The 16,913-nt window shown below is 42.0% G+C and overlaps 1 protein-coding gene across 3 annotated transcripts in view; it reads right to left on the minus strand.

The window, feature by feature from the left end:
- POLK (DNA polymerase kappa) overlaps nt 1–16,913 on the minus strand; it is a 143,156-nt gene that overhangs the window by 13,673 nt on the left and 112,570 nt on the right. For all 3 annotated transcript variants that reach the window (XM_040341254.1, XM_040341238.1, XM_040341245.1), the window contains 4 exons: nt 15,062–15,094; nt 8,693–8,789; nt 3,756–3,927; nt 1,419–2,321 (listed from right to left, as the gene is read on the minus strand). In XM_040341254.1, the coding sequence (XP_040197188.1) occupies nt 1,419–2,321; nt 3,756–3,927; nt 8,693–8,789; nt 15,062–15,094 (1,205 nt within the window). The remainder of the gene's footprint in view (nt 1–1,418; nt 2,322–3,755; nt 3,928–8,692; nt 8,790–15,061; nt 15,095–16,913) is intronic.

Below are 16,913 nucleotides of genomic sequence, written 5' to 3' on the forward strand. Positions count from 1 at the left end.
GCATTGATTTTCTTTTTAATGGCTAAGTACAAAAAACAGAACAATAGGATTTTTGATTTAGATGTCAAAACCCATTTTCAGAGTACAATATAAGACACAGTGTACAGTACCCGGGTTATGTGCTACCACCTTCAGGCGACTGGACACAGGCAGAAAAACTTCAGGAACATCTCCCATTTAACCCCCTCCCTTTCCCAGCTAATCTCATTTACGTTGCAAGCAATAGGGAGAACATAAAGAAGAGGAAAGGAACCTGTGTCTGGTACTGTACTCTGGCTAGTCAAAAATCCTAATTTTCCCAATCATACAGTACAGGACACAATGTTCATTGACCCTGGGAAGTCTAAAAGCAGTCCAATTGAGGGGTGGGCCACACAACAGGTTCATGTAACATCAGGATAAAAGTAGCATCCTTCATGTTGACATAAACAACTAGAAGTCTTCACTACTGTACTGGTATCAGAGAGTTGGACTAACTAAAATGAGTGACAACTGATAGTAAAAAACAAACAGTAGACAATTGAAGGAATCTTCCAAAAAAATTCCATTGGCGTTTAAGAGAAGTCTGATCAAGGACTGGACACATTTGTTGGTAAATATACTGTATGTGTGTGTACACAAGTTATTAGCCATTTTGTGCCCATTTAGAGAGGGTGAAAATTGGAGGTTACAGAATAACCCTTGTCTATTAGAAAGGACGGTACACTTACAAATGTTTATTTGTTTGCATAGAGAACTTGGGCACAATGTGGTGGAGCAGTGTATGAAACAAACCGGAATGTGTCATGTAGAGCACAGTGTATGGGAATGCCACCCTGCCATTCACCCCAATATACTTAGCACCCATTACCATGTACCAAGAATACTCAACCACCATATCTCAAGCCAGCCACAGAGCTCCCAACAGTAAATCAGGATGTTAAATAGTGTCAGGCTGCCAGCAGATTTGCACATGCTGACCATCACATAATATGCAACTGCTCCTATTTCCTACACATCACTTCCCCCATCCCTCCTCATACACATTGTGGGGTTTATTTACATGGGGTAAATACAACGTTCCCTTTGCAATTGAAGTTGCACTCTGCAAGGGAAATTTTCTCAGAGCTTGGTGAACGCCGGAAAGTTTCACTTGGCAAAAATACCCAATCACGTGCATAGAAAATTAAAAAATTCTTGGATGATGAAAGTCAACAGTCTTACCTTATTCACCAAGCTCTAATTTCCTTACAGAGTGCAACTGCACTTGCAAAGAGAACAGTCTATTTGCCGTTGGTAAAATAACCTGTTATGTCCTTTAACCTAGTGGGTTGTGTAAACCCCAACAATAAAGAATATGTAAATCATTTAACAAGAAAACATGTTAAAATGTATTGCATATGGGATATTTTAGTTTTTTCCCCCCGACATACACTTACCTTTGTGAATGCCAAGTGCAAGGTTTCTGCCTGTGTTCGCTTCATCCTCCTTCAATTCATCTAGAATCCCCTTGTTGAGGCATATGTCCACATGTCTGTTAAAAGCTGCGAGGTCTGTGGTAGCTTGTTGTGTATTGCACACTGGGCAGATGAGTGTGGACTCTCCCTCGCCCGCTGATGTGCCGGGTGGTGTTGATTTTATATGCTTGTCATTGCCTTTAAGAACTGCTTGCTTTCCTAACACCATATTTGAGATGTCCTGACGCATGTTTTTACTGCTGCACCCTTTAAGATTTCTCTGTAAGGTTTGACCACCCTGTATTGCACATAATGTATTCTTATCAATAACAAAGTCATACAAGTCATCGCATGGTGTTATTGCCACCATTTTGTTTTTAAGATTGTTTGCATGAAAATCGCTTTCATTACCCCCATTATTTGCAGTCAAGTTTATTTGATTTGTTTTTTCTTTGTTTGGCATTTCAAAGAAGCCAGAGGAAGGTGATTTGCTTAAACATTCGTCAATATGCTTATTAAATGCCTCTAGGTCCCAATCTCCTTGCTTCATGAGACAGATCGGACATGTGAAATCCGGCTGTTCTTTGGCATCATCTGCACCAGCCTTGGGTTCTTCGAATACAGGAAATGTCACATTTTGGTCTTTGCTAGTGCAAGCTGTACCAGCTGTTCCAATAGAACTTTCTAGCAATTCCTGCTGTCTGGCTGCTCGCTTCTGATTGAAGAAACTCTCCTTCTGAGGACAAGGGGCTTGCCTTTCTTGGACTGCTTTTTCTGTGGCATCTGAACAAACTTTGTTTGCTGGTCTATTAGTGCACAAAAAACTGGTAATGCTCTTCTGGTGCTTTTTGTCTTCTTCTGATGTGAATCCCGAAACTCTTACACCTTTAAAGATTAAACAGTTAGTAAAATATTAATTTTGTATAAATCATTTTATATAATATTATAATGTGGAGGGAGCAGCCATATTATCTTATTACATATGCCAGGAGTATTGAATTCAAATTCATGAAGGTTCAGTCAGTAAAATGTTCTTCCAGTCGAGGTCCGAATCATACGTTTGACTCTCAATGGCACCTCTGCACAGTGGCAAATGTGGCGCATTTTTGCGAGTCCCATGCCGCATGGTGACATAGTACCATGCAACTTGGTACAGCGCAATTTAAAAAAAAAAAAAAAAGGGTCAGGGCAGGGACTTATTGTTCTGCGTATATACTTAAAAGGCCAGCCCACTGCAATAAAGGGGCCTCCTATATGCAGTAGGTAATCATGTGAAGCTAGCCTCAGATCCTTCACATCACAATCCTTTTTATTACATCAGTGTTCTCAGTCCCCCTGCACATCATCCCCCCCCCTTTTAAGTTACAGTCCTTAGCCCCCCCTTAACGCTCTTGCCTTTGGTCCCCCTTAATATCCCTCCCTACTACAAATTGCAGCTCCCAGCCCCCTTTATATCACCCTCCTTCACATTGCAGAGCCCATCATCCCTTCACATTCCTGTCCGCACCCCCTTCACATAACTTTCCTTACCCCCTTTACAGCACCCTCTTCACATAACGGTCCTCAACCCCCTTTATAGCACCCCTTCACATTCCTGTCCTCACCCCCTTCTCATTCCTGCCTTCACCCCCTTTATAGCGCCCCCTTTACAATCCTGTCCTCATCCCTTTTATAGCACCCCCTTCACAATCCTGTCCTCAACCCATTTATAGCACCCCCTTCACCCCCTTTATAGCACCCCCTTCACATTTCTGTCCTCACCCCCTTAATAGCACTCCCTTCCCATTCCTGTCCTTACCCCAGTTATAGCACCCCCCTTTACCTAACTGTCTTCAACCCCTTTATAGCACCCTTTCACATTACTGTCCTCGCCTCCCTTTATAGGGGGATCAGCAGAATGTTTTCCACCCGGCACAGTTACATTTTGAATAAGCTGGGTGGTGCCGAGAGGGCTACTTATTACTCAAATTTTGCCCGATTGAACAAGAACTGGATGATATTCAAGCTATGTATGGCTAGCTTCATTTTCTGAAAAGGGGAAGTGAAACAACAACCATCCTGTAGCATGTTAAAGCAAAATCATGAACATATACTGTATAGTCAATGTACATTTTTAAATTAAATAATGCATCTTAAAACTGATGCATGAATTTTTTAGAGGTTGATTCTACACTTAGATTAGTCCTGCAATTTATGCAACAATGTATTTTTTATTTCTTATTTTTAGCAGTCTAAAATTACAGAAAAAAACTACAACACTTAATGCAAGTTTGAACTCATAGTATGCAACATCAGAAATTTTCAACAACAGAACTTTACCCATCAGTCTAAGACGCAGAGGTTCCGGTGAAACTGCCTCAATCTCAGCTTTAAGAATGTCCTTGGCAACGCAGAAAATTTCTCCTTCTGTACAGACTGTGTGGGATACAGTGGAAGCTCTTGTCTTTACCTCAAATTTGACATTTTTCAGTTTTAGGGTAACAGTTCTGCCCTATAACAAAGGAAGCAGCAGTCAGAATAGAATGCTATAAAGTCTCCGGTGTGTTGATTTTGGCAGGCTGAGCCAAGTTCACATACAGGTTAGAAGCTACGCTCGCAATGGGAACTGCTAGACGCACCCATTGCCTGAACTCCAGCTGCTCTGAGGACCTGCCACACTACACCGCCTAATGTTTAATAAATGGTTAGAAAACATCAGCGGCTGATCCCCAAGACTCAGAGCAGGAAATAACTTTAAACAAATGTAGCCACAGCAGGAAATTCAGAGATAAAATAACTATATTTTGATTTCTGGTTGTAAAGCTGGAAAACAATCATTAAAAAAAAAAAGGAAATAAAAATCGCAAACCTTTAATTTGCATTTCTTTTAAATAAAAAAGTGTGAATTGTACAAAAGCATGCTGAAGTCTATTCCCATTTAGCATTAAAATAAAAATGCCATTGCATGTTGCATTCTTTAATATGCATTAAAACTGAAAAAATACTTAATTCTTTGTCAATTACGCTCCTGTCAGAACATCTGGCTCGCTGTTACTAATTTGTTTCACTTTTTCTTTTATGTGAAAACCTCAATAAAGAAATTTTGAAATAAAAACTGAAAAATACCATTATTATTACAAAACTGGCTGTATGGAAATACACATTTTCTTGTAGGTAAAACTGTAAACTTGTATGCAGTAGCTTTACATAAGCTAAAGTACAGGCAAAAAAATATTTTGTCCATTTTCACAGTAAACAAAAGTTACCTCTAATTAAGCGTGCGCCATCTCTGGCTGTTGCAGTGTTTGTTATAACTATTACTTTTATTCAGCACGCACTTTACGGTCAGTGGAATTTCGCTTTAAGATGGGTTTTACGTCCTCTTTGTTCCCCTGCAAAGTAAAAGCATAATGGACTAGTAAGCATAGCATACTAGCCCATTATGTGGCACTTACCTGTAAACGAAGCCTGCACTGTCCTGCACTGGTGGATGCATCCATCTTCGCCCCTCTTCCTTCCGGGGCGCAGTGTACAGCAAATATCTCCTAAACGCTGCATGTTTAGGAGATATTTCCACTACCTATAGGTAAGCCTTATTCTAGGCTTACCTACAGGTAAAAGTCACAATCAGATGTTTACAACCACTTTAAAGCTCAAGATAATTGTCACCTGTCTAGGAAGTTTAAAAATATTTCAAATAGCTAACAGAAGACAGGGCAGTGGCAGAGATTTTGCAAATAAATAGGCTCTAAAAAGTATTGTGGGGCAGAGGGGGTAACAAGCGTTATATATAATACTGTACAAAATGTAAATTAGTTCCTATATCCTTATGTGGGTAAACAGGTATCTTGGCACTTTTGCGCTAGAGATGCAATTGAAACCTTGCCTTTGTTCAATGTCACAGTCTTTACATCTATCATGTATTAATGATCATGATCACCAGCAAGGAGCCTCTTCCTTGTAACTAGGGATGTCCCGATACCTATAGTATCGGTACCGATACCGAGCATTTCCCCAAGTACTTGTACCCCTCTGTGCTCCGTGCTGTCTCCCTCCATCCTCCGTGCGAAGGTAGGAGCCGCTAAACCCAGCTCCTACTGACTCTGTCCATTCACATAACTGAGCATCGTAACCTGTGTTTACGATGCTTCAGTTTATGAATGGAGAGGAGCTTCATGTATCTATGTATTCTCCCTGTTATTTGGGATAATTACTATACCATATTGGTATCTCTATATATATTATCTTTCGGCAGATACTTAGTATGCATCCACTCCTGAAGAAATGGAGCGAGTCCACGAAAAGCGTAGAGCCTTTTGGATGCAACTATATTTTATACCAATGTTCTGCCATGTTTTCTACTTTTAAACATCACTATGAGAATATCTGCTATATTTACAATCATTTGACAAATCGGCTCCAATTATTATGTGTTGCCCTGCTATAACAACATTGTGGTTGTATATACAGGAAAAGCAATATGATATGATATATTTATTATGCGTGTATATAAATTGATTTTAATAAATAAATGATTTTTCTACTTCCATGTGTGTATCAATTGCAATGTGCTATTTTTTTTTGTTTCTGTATAGTAATAAACTTTCGATAATTATTTAGTCACATGTCTTATGCCTCATCTAAAGTCTCAACCCTATCTCTTTTTACTAGATATAGGGATGGAAGTGCATGACGGCAAAATGTACAAAATGTAGCTTCAGCCTTGAAAAGTTACTGCTTCAGCTCACCTAGAGAGAAAATGAACAGCCAGACAGCTTGAGTATTCAAGATTTAAATTACGTACAAGTCAGAGCAGGCTGTGCACATAGCTTCTAATAAACTTTAAAAATGTTGCCTTCAGTTTTTAAATTCTCTTCTTAAATTGCTTGCAGTTTGCTTAGCAACTGGCAGCATGGATATGTCAAATGGTAAAAATGTATGTATATGCCAGAGTAACTCCCTTTACTTAAAATAACCTTTGACAATATTAAGAGAGATAAGGAAACTGCACCATAAGCACATACAGTTAGTGCCGATTAGGTTGGAGGATCATTCCAATAAACCGCACACTTCTACAGTGACATCACTTCTACAGTGACATCATACTTCAACAGCTGCATTCCTGTGCTGACTACTATGAATATACATATGAATTTAGCATCAGCTATTAAATATTATTATTATTATACAGGATTTATATAGCGCCAATAATTTACGCAGCGATTTACAGTTATAATACAATAAAATACAAGAGGATTAAGAGGGCCCTGCTCAGAAGAGCTTACAATCTAATAGATGCTGCATGTGGATTAGATAAAATGAATATGCCTTATGGTAGATACAATGCAAGATCACCCTGTAGCCTCTAGAATCAAGATGATCTCAGAGCTGAGCTGCAACAATCCTAAAGTGTATGATTATTTCTGGGGGCCTATTATATTGTCAGATGTCCTTGAATTCCAAGACTTTGAACAAAACAATGTCTGTGGCTGCTTTGTGCAGAACTTGGTACACTGCAGCCATGAAAATATGTAGCTTTTGGCATAACGCGTAGTGATCCATTGGCATTGTTACAGTGATTCCGCAATTGGCCCCTTCATATGGAAGGCTACTATATGTTTGCACTTGATTAGTGCTTGATCTGTGGGACAAATGGCACAGGTTTCTCTGTATAATTTATCTGCGTTTTCCTATATATAGGAGAGCTACACATTTTTATAGCACACACACTTCACGATGTTCATATGTTTTTTGATGATTTTTTATTTGTCCCAAAAAATATATACATTTATATATTCGTGAGCACTTTTTTTTAACTTGGGATTACAGTGGTTACATTTCCATCAACCCCTTTTTCCTTCTCTCTATATTGCACTGCAGCCATCGGCATACATTTCCCATCCGGGTTACATTTACTGAACATGTAGTGAGTGGTACTGGGTCAGTATTGCCACTGTGCAGCCAGACAGCTTGACAGGAGTGACAGAAGCTGTAACAGGACTGAAATATTTACAAGTATACCATTATATCCATTATATGGGGTTTTTCAGATGACTACAGTTCAGCCTTAGGAACATGCTGTGGACAAATAAAACCTCTGCTGCACAGTACATCTATTTCTGTATGTAAATCACTACAGACAAGAACATGTGCTCACTGTGGAAAGCCAAACGACCAACCAAACCTGCTATACTCTGTGAGCAGAAAACAATTTAATCAATGTTGACATGACTGATTTCTATACTGACCACATCTGCCAGGAGTATACGGTTCACTACAGAAGCAGAGAATGCAGAGAATAAAGAGTCTGGTGTCTTGGATGCAGCCAACATGTTCTAACAGTTGATGCGAGTGTATTGCGTATAGTGATTCTGAAAGACTCTGTAGCCAGGGCACATTGAACGAGGCCTTCCCCAATAAGACGCATCTTCCTGTCTTACTGGCACCCAGTAACGGGACAAGGTCATCTAGCGCCCGGGGCAAAGATGCCAGGTGGCGCCCCTCTCAAAAAATAATGTATGCGCATTATGTGTCAGCAAAAAAACATGAACGCCAATTTTCACACTTACCTCCTAAGCATAAATTCCCTTTGCAAGACAAAAATCCCCCCCCCATAATAATCCCCCCCTCTTCCAGTACAAATCCACCCTCCCAGGTCAAATGCTCTCCCCTCCCCAACCCCCCCCCCCCTAGCACAAATGCCCCCCAAATCTCCTCTCCTAACACCTATCTCCCCTCCCACCCCTACACTTTCCCCCCAATTAACCCTATTAGCACCAATCTTCTGCCCTTCCTAACAGAAATTCACTCGCCCCTCAAATTTCCCTTCTGAACATAAATCCCCACACCTCCAAATCCCCCTCTCCTAGCACAACATCCCTCTCCTAGCACTTTTTCTCCCCACAAATTTCTCCTCCTCGCACAAATCTTTGCAATCATGCCTACTAGTACAAACCCTACCCCAAATCCCCCTTCTTAAAAGAAATACACTCTCCTAGTAACCCCCTCAAATTACCCATTCTAGCACAACCTCTTAAAATCCCCACAGCGCCTAGGGCAGCCTCCTACCCACCTCTTGTCCCAGCCCTGCTGGTACCCCACATACTAACGGAATGCACCATTTTCAATAATAGACATTGAGACTAACAAAGCCATCTAAATCCATACTGAGGTATCTACACGGGTAAAAGGGACCTCAATATAACAACCCAACTCACAGTTCACACATCATTCATGGTTTGTAGAAGAGAAAGTAAATGGCTTCTATACACCTTTACCTTTAGTCCTTCTTTATGTAGATCTTCTGCTAGGTCCTTGCAGAGTTCCCGACACAATTCATACTGTTCTTCCACTGAGCTGATCTCACTGAAAGTCCTAAAATTGGATAGAAGTTAATGCCATGTTCTACAAAGTACTTATGGAACACTGTTGCACTAAGAAGTGAATCTGGCATTCAACACACATTCACTGCAGGTGAACCTTCCTGGTGCATGTGTTTTCAATTACAATGATTAATTTACAAGTCAAATTTACTGCCTTATAATTATGCAATACATAACAAATAAGCACTATGGGTTAGCCAGTGAGACAACACAACACATGGTGCTTGCTTTGAGGTTGTAATTATCCGAGTTAACTTATAGCTGAACTCCTGGAAGTTACAACCACGATATGTCTCCTTTAAATACATCCCATCACATGCCAAAAAATCACCAAACTCAAAAACAGATTTGTATCCAGCATAAAGCTGGAACTTCCGCTGTCCAGATTCCTCCCCCCTTACATTTGGCACGTTTTAGGGTTTTAGGGGGGAGCGGAACTCCGCTTTATATTACGGTACGCTTTTATGTTTCAATGATTTTTATTAAAGACTTCCAAAACAAAGATTTAGAACAATCTCAACTTTTCATAGTACAAAGGCCATACAGCCTGGGAATCAAATATAACATAAGTACTGGCTTCAATGGGTCTCACTCATAGTATCAACATTAAGCAATCAGAAGGCCCGCCCGATCAGGATACGGTACACTTTTAAAACTCAATTAACATTGGAAGGGCTGGTGATTTTAAAGAGTTACTATGACTTGCTGGACAACTCTTTAAAATCGTAACACATAAGGTTTAAAAACTCACTTTATACTTTTCCACCCTGGTTTCTTTCACTGGTGTTTTTCCCACTCTTCCTGTTGGATTTTTTTACATTATGAAGAAGGAAACCGGATGTGCTGGGACACTTAAAACTTTCAGTTTGACAGAAACCAAGTCAGTAATTATTTTTCAACAGCAAAAGGTTGAACATTTTGCTATTGAAGTATGTAAGACTTTTATTAAAGGGGAGTTCCAGCCATTTGTATGTTTATTAAAAGTCAGCAGCAACAAAAAGTGTAGCTGCTGGCCTTTAATAAACAGACACTTACCTGCTCCAGCGTTCCAGCGACGCGCTGGCCGGGGCTCCGCTCCTCTCCCCCCCTCCCCGGCCGGCGTCTTCATTCTCAGTGTGGGCACCCGGCCGTGACAGCTTTCGGCTTCACGGCCGGGCACCCACTGCGCATGCGCGAGCGGCACTGCGCATGCGCGAGCGGCACTGCGCATGCGCGAGCGGCGCGGCCCAGGGCCGTGTAATTGGCCAGGAGATTGCCTAGGACCTGTGACGTGTCCTAGGCGATCGCCTACAGCAGCCCCTTCCTGAAGGCGATTAAACTTAGTCGCCTACAGGAAGGAGGTGGGACAGGAAGTCCCACTCTTGCTGAAGCCCCCACTCCCCCCCCCCAAAAAATGACATGCCAAATGTGGCATGTAAGGGGGAGAGGAGTGGGTTAAGAGGAAGTTCCAAATTTGGGTGGAACTCCTCTTTAAGCCAGCTGACCAAGCTCTAATGAAAAGGAGAAATATTCCTTTTCCAAAGACATATTCTTTGAAACCTCAGGAAACATTTCACTGGTCTCTGACAATAATTAGGTTGAAAACTGCTCCTTTAAAGCAAATTAATCAAAGCGTAAAGAAATTATACTGCCTTGTCTATAAATACAATAGGTGCATCTGACACCTGTTCAAGCCAGTTACTGGTCTCTTTTTATATCCCAGTATAACCACAAATGACTTATGACTAACTAACCAAACTAAGGAATGGCCAGACACACAACACAGGCACAAAGCAAACATGAACTCTTCTCATCAAATGCTTCATGAGAGGCCTAGATGGTAAGGTCCAATTCAAAGGTTTCATGTACAGCCTTTTCTACGATTGTTGCGATTATGTAAAAAACATGAGCGCTCATAAACAAACACATGCTATTTACCTAGCATATCCCCTCCTTCCTGCTATGTCATAGCCTTCTCCTTTTCTGGGAGTGCAACTGTTGTCAATGCCGGTCCAGTTTCTCCAGCCCTTCCCTTACCTCCCGGGGAAGTTTTTTTTTTAAAAAGGGAATAGAGTGATCACTCTGAGTCTGCTGGGGCGGCTGGGAGGCTTTTAAAGGTAGAGAACATAAAATATGCTAAATGCACATATAATCTTAAAGGAAAATTGCTCTTAAAATAAATAATCTGGTGAAAGGGTTTCTTTAGGACTACACGTACCTCAAACTTTTTCAGTTTATCTCAGAATTAGAGGATTACAAAAGGTAAAGATATCACATCCTCTTCTTAGGTCTTCTTTTGTGTATTCAACTAAAGAACTGGCCAACACCCAATATTAAAATGGCAGGCTGAATCCTTTAACAATTAGTCTTAAAGTGATTGTAAACCCCGTTATACCACTATTACCTACAGGTAAGCCTATTATAAGACTTACCTGTAGATACTATGAATATCTCCTAAACTTGCACAGTTTAGGAGATATTTACTGTATCTGCATGTGCCGACGTTATCGTCAATCACAGTGCAGGAGCCCACAAACCCGGAAATAACTCTGGGAGACATGTCGCTGGTCACAGCGCAACAGCTTTGATCTAAGGTATTTCATAATGAGCTAGTATGCGATGCATATTGGCTCATTATACATTTGTCTTGCAGGGTTTTACAACCTCTTTAACACAGAATACATGAATAGGGCTAGAAATAGATAAAGTAGTGAGAAGCAGACTTTTTCTAAACACCTTGGTAGGTCAACGTTAGCCATGGACCAAGCCCTATGTAAATCATAGTTGTCAATAAATGAAGAATTAAACTGGTCACTCTTCCTCTTTTGCAAGCACCATTCCAGGTCGTGATCGTTAGAACAGGGCCCGGGGCTCTCAGCAAGACCACAGTCACTGTACTGGGAGCGCGCCGTGTGGCGTTCTCTCAGAACAACGGGAGATAAGCAAATATGAGGCCCCACGGCAAAAAGCCCAGTGCAGTGCATATTTGTGTTACATCAGCGTCAAGGGGTTAAAGGTGAACTTAAAGGGGTTGTAAAGGTACAACTACAGGAGAGTCAGGACGCCCATTAACACAAAATAGTAGTAGTAGTAGTAGTCCAAGGGAGGGGGAGAGCACGACACTCCAAACCAGGAAGAAAGCCTTGCATTACTGTGTGGAGTTACAGACAGAAGAACAGGAAGTGAGGATTTCTCAGGAGAAATAAGGACATTTAAAAGCAAAATGGAAGGATGAGGTAAGTGAAGGAGGACTGCACTAAGGTAAAGGAAGCCATTTAGAATTTTTTTTTTACCTTTACAACCCCTTTAAGACATCAAAGCAGTGTTAAATGAATTGTAAATGTGCAGGGTTTTAAAAAACAAACATTTCATACTTCCTTATACCTCCTATGTGCAGTTGGTTTTGCACAGAGTGGCCCCAATTCTCCTCTTCTAGGGTCCCTCAGTGGCGCTCCTGGCTCCCCCTCTTCTCAAGTGCCCCAGAGAAGCGCTCTCCTTAGTGGACACCCGTGTGGGCTCACTCCTGTGTCCTGCTTCTGCATCTATTGACACAGAAAGCAGGACTCGGCCCTGCCCCCGACACCTGCATCATTGGATATGATTGACAACAGCGAGAGCCAATGGCTGCGTTGCCATCAATCTATCCAATCAGGACACGAGACACCGGCCGGAGCTGGTGTGCTCGTTCCCATCGTGGGAAACACAGGGCTCAGGTAAGTAATAACGGGGGCTCAGGGGGCTGCTGAGTGACAGAAGGTTTCCCACCTTAATGCATTAAAGCGGGGGTTCACCCTATCGACGGGAAATTTTTTTTTTTTTTTTACCTTAAAATCAGGCATTGTAGCGCGAGCTACAGTATGCCTGTCCCGAATTTTTTCCCCCCATACTCACCTTGTAGTCGTCCATCGAAGATACCGGGGAATGGGCGTGCCTCTGGAGACGGAGGATGATTGACGGCCGGCTCTGGCGCGTCACGCTTCTCCGGAAATAGCCGAAATAGGCTTGGTCTTCACGACGCGTGCGCATAGCCTGTGCGCAGGCGCCGTGAAGAGCCGAGACCTACTCCGGCTGTCTTCGGGGAGAGTGACGTGCCAGGGCCGGCCGTCAATCATCCTCCCTCTCCATAGGCACGCCCATTCCCCGCGGGAGCCGGAATCTACGATGGACGACTACAAGGTGAGTACGGGGTTAAAAAAATCGGGACAGGCATACTGTAGCTCGCGCTACAATGCCTGTCTCGATGGTAAAATCATGGGATTGTGGGTGAACTACCGCTTTAAGGTGAAAAAACACGAGGGTCCACAACCCCTTTAATTCCAAAAGCAAACATTTATTAAATTGCAGCTTACCAATTCTTAGATGCGATGGCTACATTAGTTTTCTTTTTAAGCTTTTTTTCTTCTATTTTCATCTTGTAAATCTGTTGTTTTTCCAAAGAACACACTCTCTTTCAGATTATTAGTTACAGGGTTGAGACAAGCCATTTACCATTGACGGGGGTGCTTACAATGGTTTTCCAAATCCGATAGTACAACTAACACTTCACGCCCCCCAGACTGGCAATGCTGCTGTCCAAATGTACCTTCTGTGTGTCTTCATTTAGAGTGGGGGCACTCTAATACAGGATCTGTGTTACTGCCCAGATCACCAGGGTAAAATAGAGGGGAAATAGCCTAAAAAAAAGAAAACAAATGCAGCCACCACATCTAATGATTGGTAAGCTACAATATACATGGTATTACATTCTTGTCCTTCAGTTTAATGCGGTTTTAATTCTGGTCCTTTGTGGGCTGCTACACCTTTAGGAGAGGTCTAGGCAAACCTCTTGACAAGATTGACTTTTATTGTAGCAATTTCTATGTATTGTATGTTCAAGTGTAGTTATTCCCATAGCTCTTTACAAGGGGACTTTGATAACTTTGTATAGCTTTCATGCTTGTAAAAGGTATATATATATATATAGCGACACACGTACCCTGCCATCCACATGATGTAAATGAAAACATGATTCATCAGGCTAATCCACTTTTTCCACTGCTCCGTGGTCCAGTTCTGATAATCAAATGCCTATTAAAGGTGCTTTTGGCTGTGTACATGGGTCAGCATGGGCACCCTGACTGGTCTGCGGCTACACAACCCCATATGCAACAAACTCGATGCCTATTTTTCTACTTTCAAAACATCAACTTTGGGGACAACATGTTTACTTGCTGCCTACTTGCTGATTTTCAGATACTATTGTATATAATCAATGTTTTTCACCTAATTTTCAGTGGTTATAAAGTTATAAAGTTATGGCTGATGTATGTATAATGCAGTTAATTTTTTTACTTTGAGCTCTCTTTCCAGCGAGCCAAATGAAGTGATGGGGAGCAGTGTTGCCAACCACCAGTATTTTTACTGGCAGCCAGTAAAAAATGGGCACTTTTCTCCTGCCAGTAAGAGGAAAAGGTTGCCAGTAAAAAATAAGACTGATGCGCGGCTCGAAACTGTGCATATGCAGCTCGGGTCCGGAGCTGTGTGATCTCATGGTGCAAGGAAGCCAAGCGGAGTGGCCGGAGCCTTGTGTCTGGGTCTGCAAGATGGCAGTAAGGAAAGCTAGGGGCGGGACTGACGGTGTTGTTTGGACTGGAGGGGACTAAAGGGACCACCTGGCATAAAGAGAGACTGTCACTGACTCAGGAGGGGACGTGTTGTGTTGGTGAGGTGTCATCATCATCAGTGCTGCTGCACACTGCTGTCAGTGTCATTGTGAAAGTCAATGTTATGATGCATCGCCCATTCTAATGTATTGCCCTCCTGAGTCCTGTCCCCTAGCTAGTTACTTACTATATCGAAAATAAAATAAGAAATATGCTTTTTGTCTTAATATTTACATTAAATCACATTGCTAATTACATATTGTATTTATTTGTAGCCTAAATACTGTAATTTTCACTTAAAACTGTAATTTTGTAACTTTTGGAACTGCCAGTAAAAACTTGGCGGTGCCAGTAAATTTTGTGTTTGTGTCAGTAAATTTCAATCTGGTAGGTTGGCAACACTGCTGGGGAGTCTGCTTTGGGTCAGAAAGGATTACTTCACTTTACCGGGGTAGGTTGGCCAGAGATTGCACTATGAACTTTGAAAAACTGCTGTAGATGTAAAGAAATAGAGGAAGCACAGCACAGCAGTTTCAGGTCATGAATGAGAAAAGTATTCCTTCTTGTGCTGAATACGGAAGTAAATACCATAAGAAAATAAATTCATTTGTATTGACGTCTTTATGGTTAATCTTAAACATACCGTTCTGTGCTCATGCTTTTCCTTTCTCCGTCTCTGGAAAGACAAAATGTTAATGTTATATTTTAGCAAAAAAAGAGAAATGTATCTTTTCCATCTTCACAACCATTAAGTGATATTCATGCGGTAGATGTGCATTGCAGTGTGTTGCCATGGATTCTGGATGGCGCTCCAATGCACATACTGTATACGGTAAAAAAAAATGCACATAGGGAACACATATGTAAATGCTATGGGCAATGTGGTGTGCTGCATTGCAGGTGTGTTAAATTGTGTGTGAATGGGCTACTTAAATGCAACACATGCTCCTGCGAGCACAGGTATGAATGGCTCCTTAGATCCTCAGCTTGCATGCAGTAATTCACTCTAACAGTATATTTATTTAATGGCCCATTAACAAGAGTTTCATCTGGTGCAGTGCATTAATGTGCATTTTTAGGCTGCAAGGATGGGCACTGATCAGGCTGCATTTGATGGGCACTGAGGAGTGAGCAGCATGGGAACCACTTTGCACAATGAATACAGGCAGCCTGAGTAGAGGGGCCCTGGGCCAGCACACGCAGCACTCCCGGCCTCACTCCTCTGCGCAGACCAACACATGTGTGCAGACACCTTGGGGCAGGAGGAGACCCACATATCGGAGCCTGCATAGAAACAAATGCAGGAGGGGCCCACAGACCTCAGAAAGACTTTCAAATCCTGAGCTACTAGCCAGACCTCAAGGATTACTCGCCACCAGTTGCCCCGCCCTTGCCAGCCCTCAAAATACACTCACAAAATGCGAGTGGAATTTTTGAGGGCTGTGTATTATATATATATATATATATATATATATATATATATATATATATATATTGTAGCAGAGCATCCCAGAGAGAGCCTGGGAAAGTCCTATTAGGGGTTTATACATCTCCCAGGCTCCTCTTCTCAGTAATGATCCGCCTCCGTGTGTCCGTAAAGCTCAGCGGGGATCCTCCATAAAATCTCCGCTGATCCGGCAGCTGACAGGGCGGTCCCTGCACACTGTGCAGGGACTGCCCTGTCTTTCCTCTGCTCTCCCCTATGGGGGGATCGGATGAACACGGACCGTATGTCCGTGTTCATCCGATCCGATGACGGAAGAAAAAATAGGATTTTCTTCCGTCCGCAAAATCGGAGCTTTGTGGAGGCGGGTGATTCCGGGTGTCAGCGGATGTTCATCCGCTGACACCCGCAATCCCATAGGGACCAATGTATGTCCCGTTTTCATCCGCAAATGGATGGATGAAAATGCGGACATACGGTCCGCACATGTGAAAGGGCCCTTACACGTTCAGGGATCTCTGATCCAGTTCAGGTGTTGTTCCTCTCTCCCAGGTCAATTTAAGCTCACCTGAGCAGACAGCCTTTGCTCTGCCTGGGAAGCACAGATAGTGTTGGTCTGTGAGAGCAAGGAGGTTGGTAAAGAACGGTTAAGCAGTTGATGTGGAAGCTGACAAGCTGTAGGCTTGTTCAGCCTGGTAGTGAGGGCCTGTATATATATATATATCGTATAGTTAGAGCCGAGACACGGCTAGGTTTTTGTTTAACTACTTTTTGTTCCGTTTGTTTTTCTGCACACTGTACAGCACCTGTAAATAGACTTTGTATATAGCACCAATAAACACTCCACTGTTTTTCACTTATCTTATGGACTTGGTATCTGTGCCTGCTCATCCCAGGGAGCTTTTGTACCTGCTACCTATCCCCCAGGTTACAATATATATATATATATATATATATATATATATATATATATATATATATATATACATACACACACACATATACATACATACATACACACACACACATACATACATACATACATACATAT

The sequence above is a fragment of the Rana temporaria genome, chromosome 1 (genome assembly GCF_905171775.1).
Source record: "Rana temporaria chromosome 1, aRanTem1.1, whole genome shotgun sequence".
In the NCBI taxonomy this organism is placed as follows: domain Eukaryota; kingdom Metazoa; phylum Chordata; class Amphibia; order Anura; family Ranidae; genus Rana; species Rana temporaria.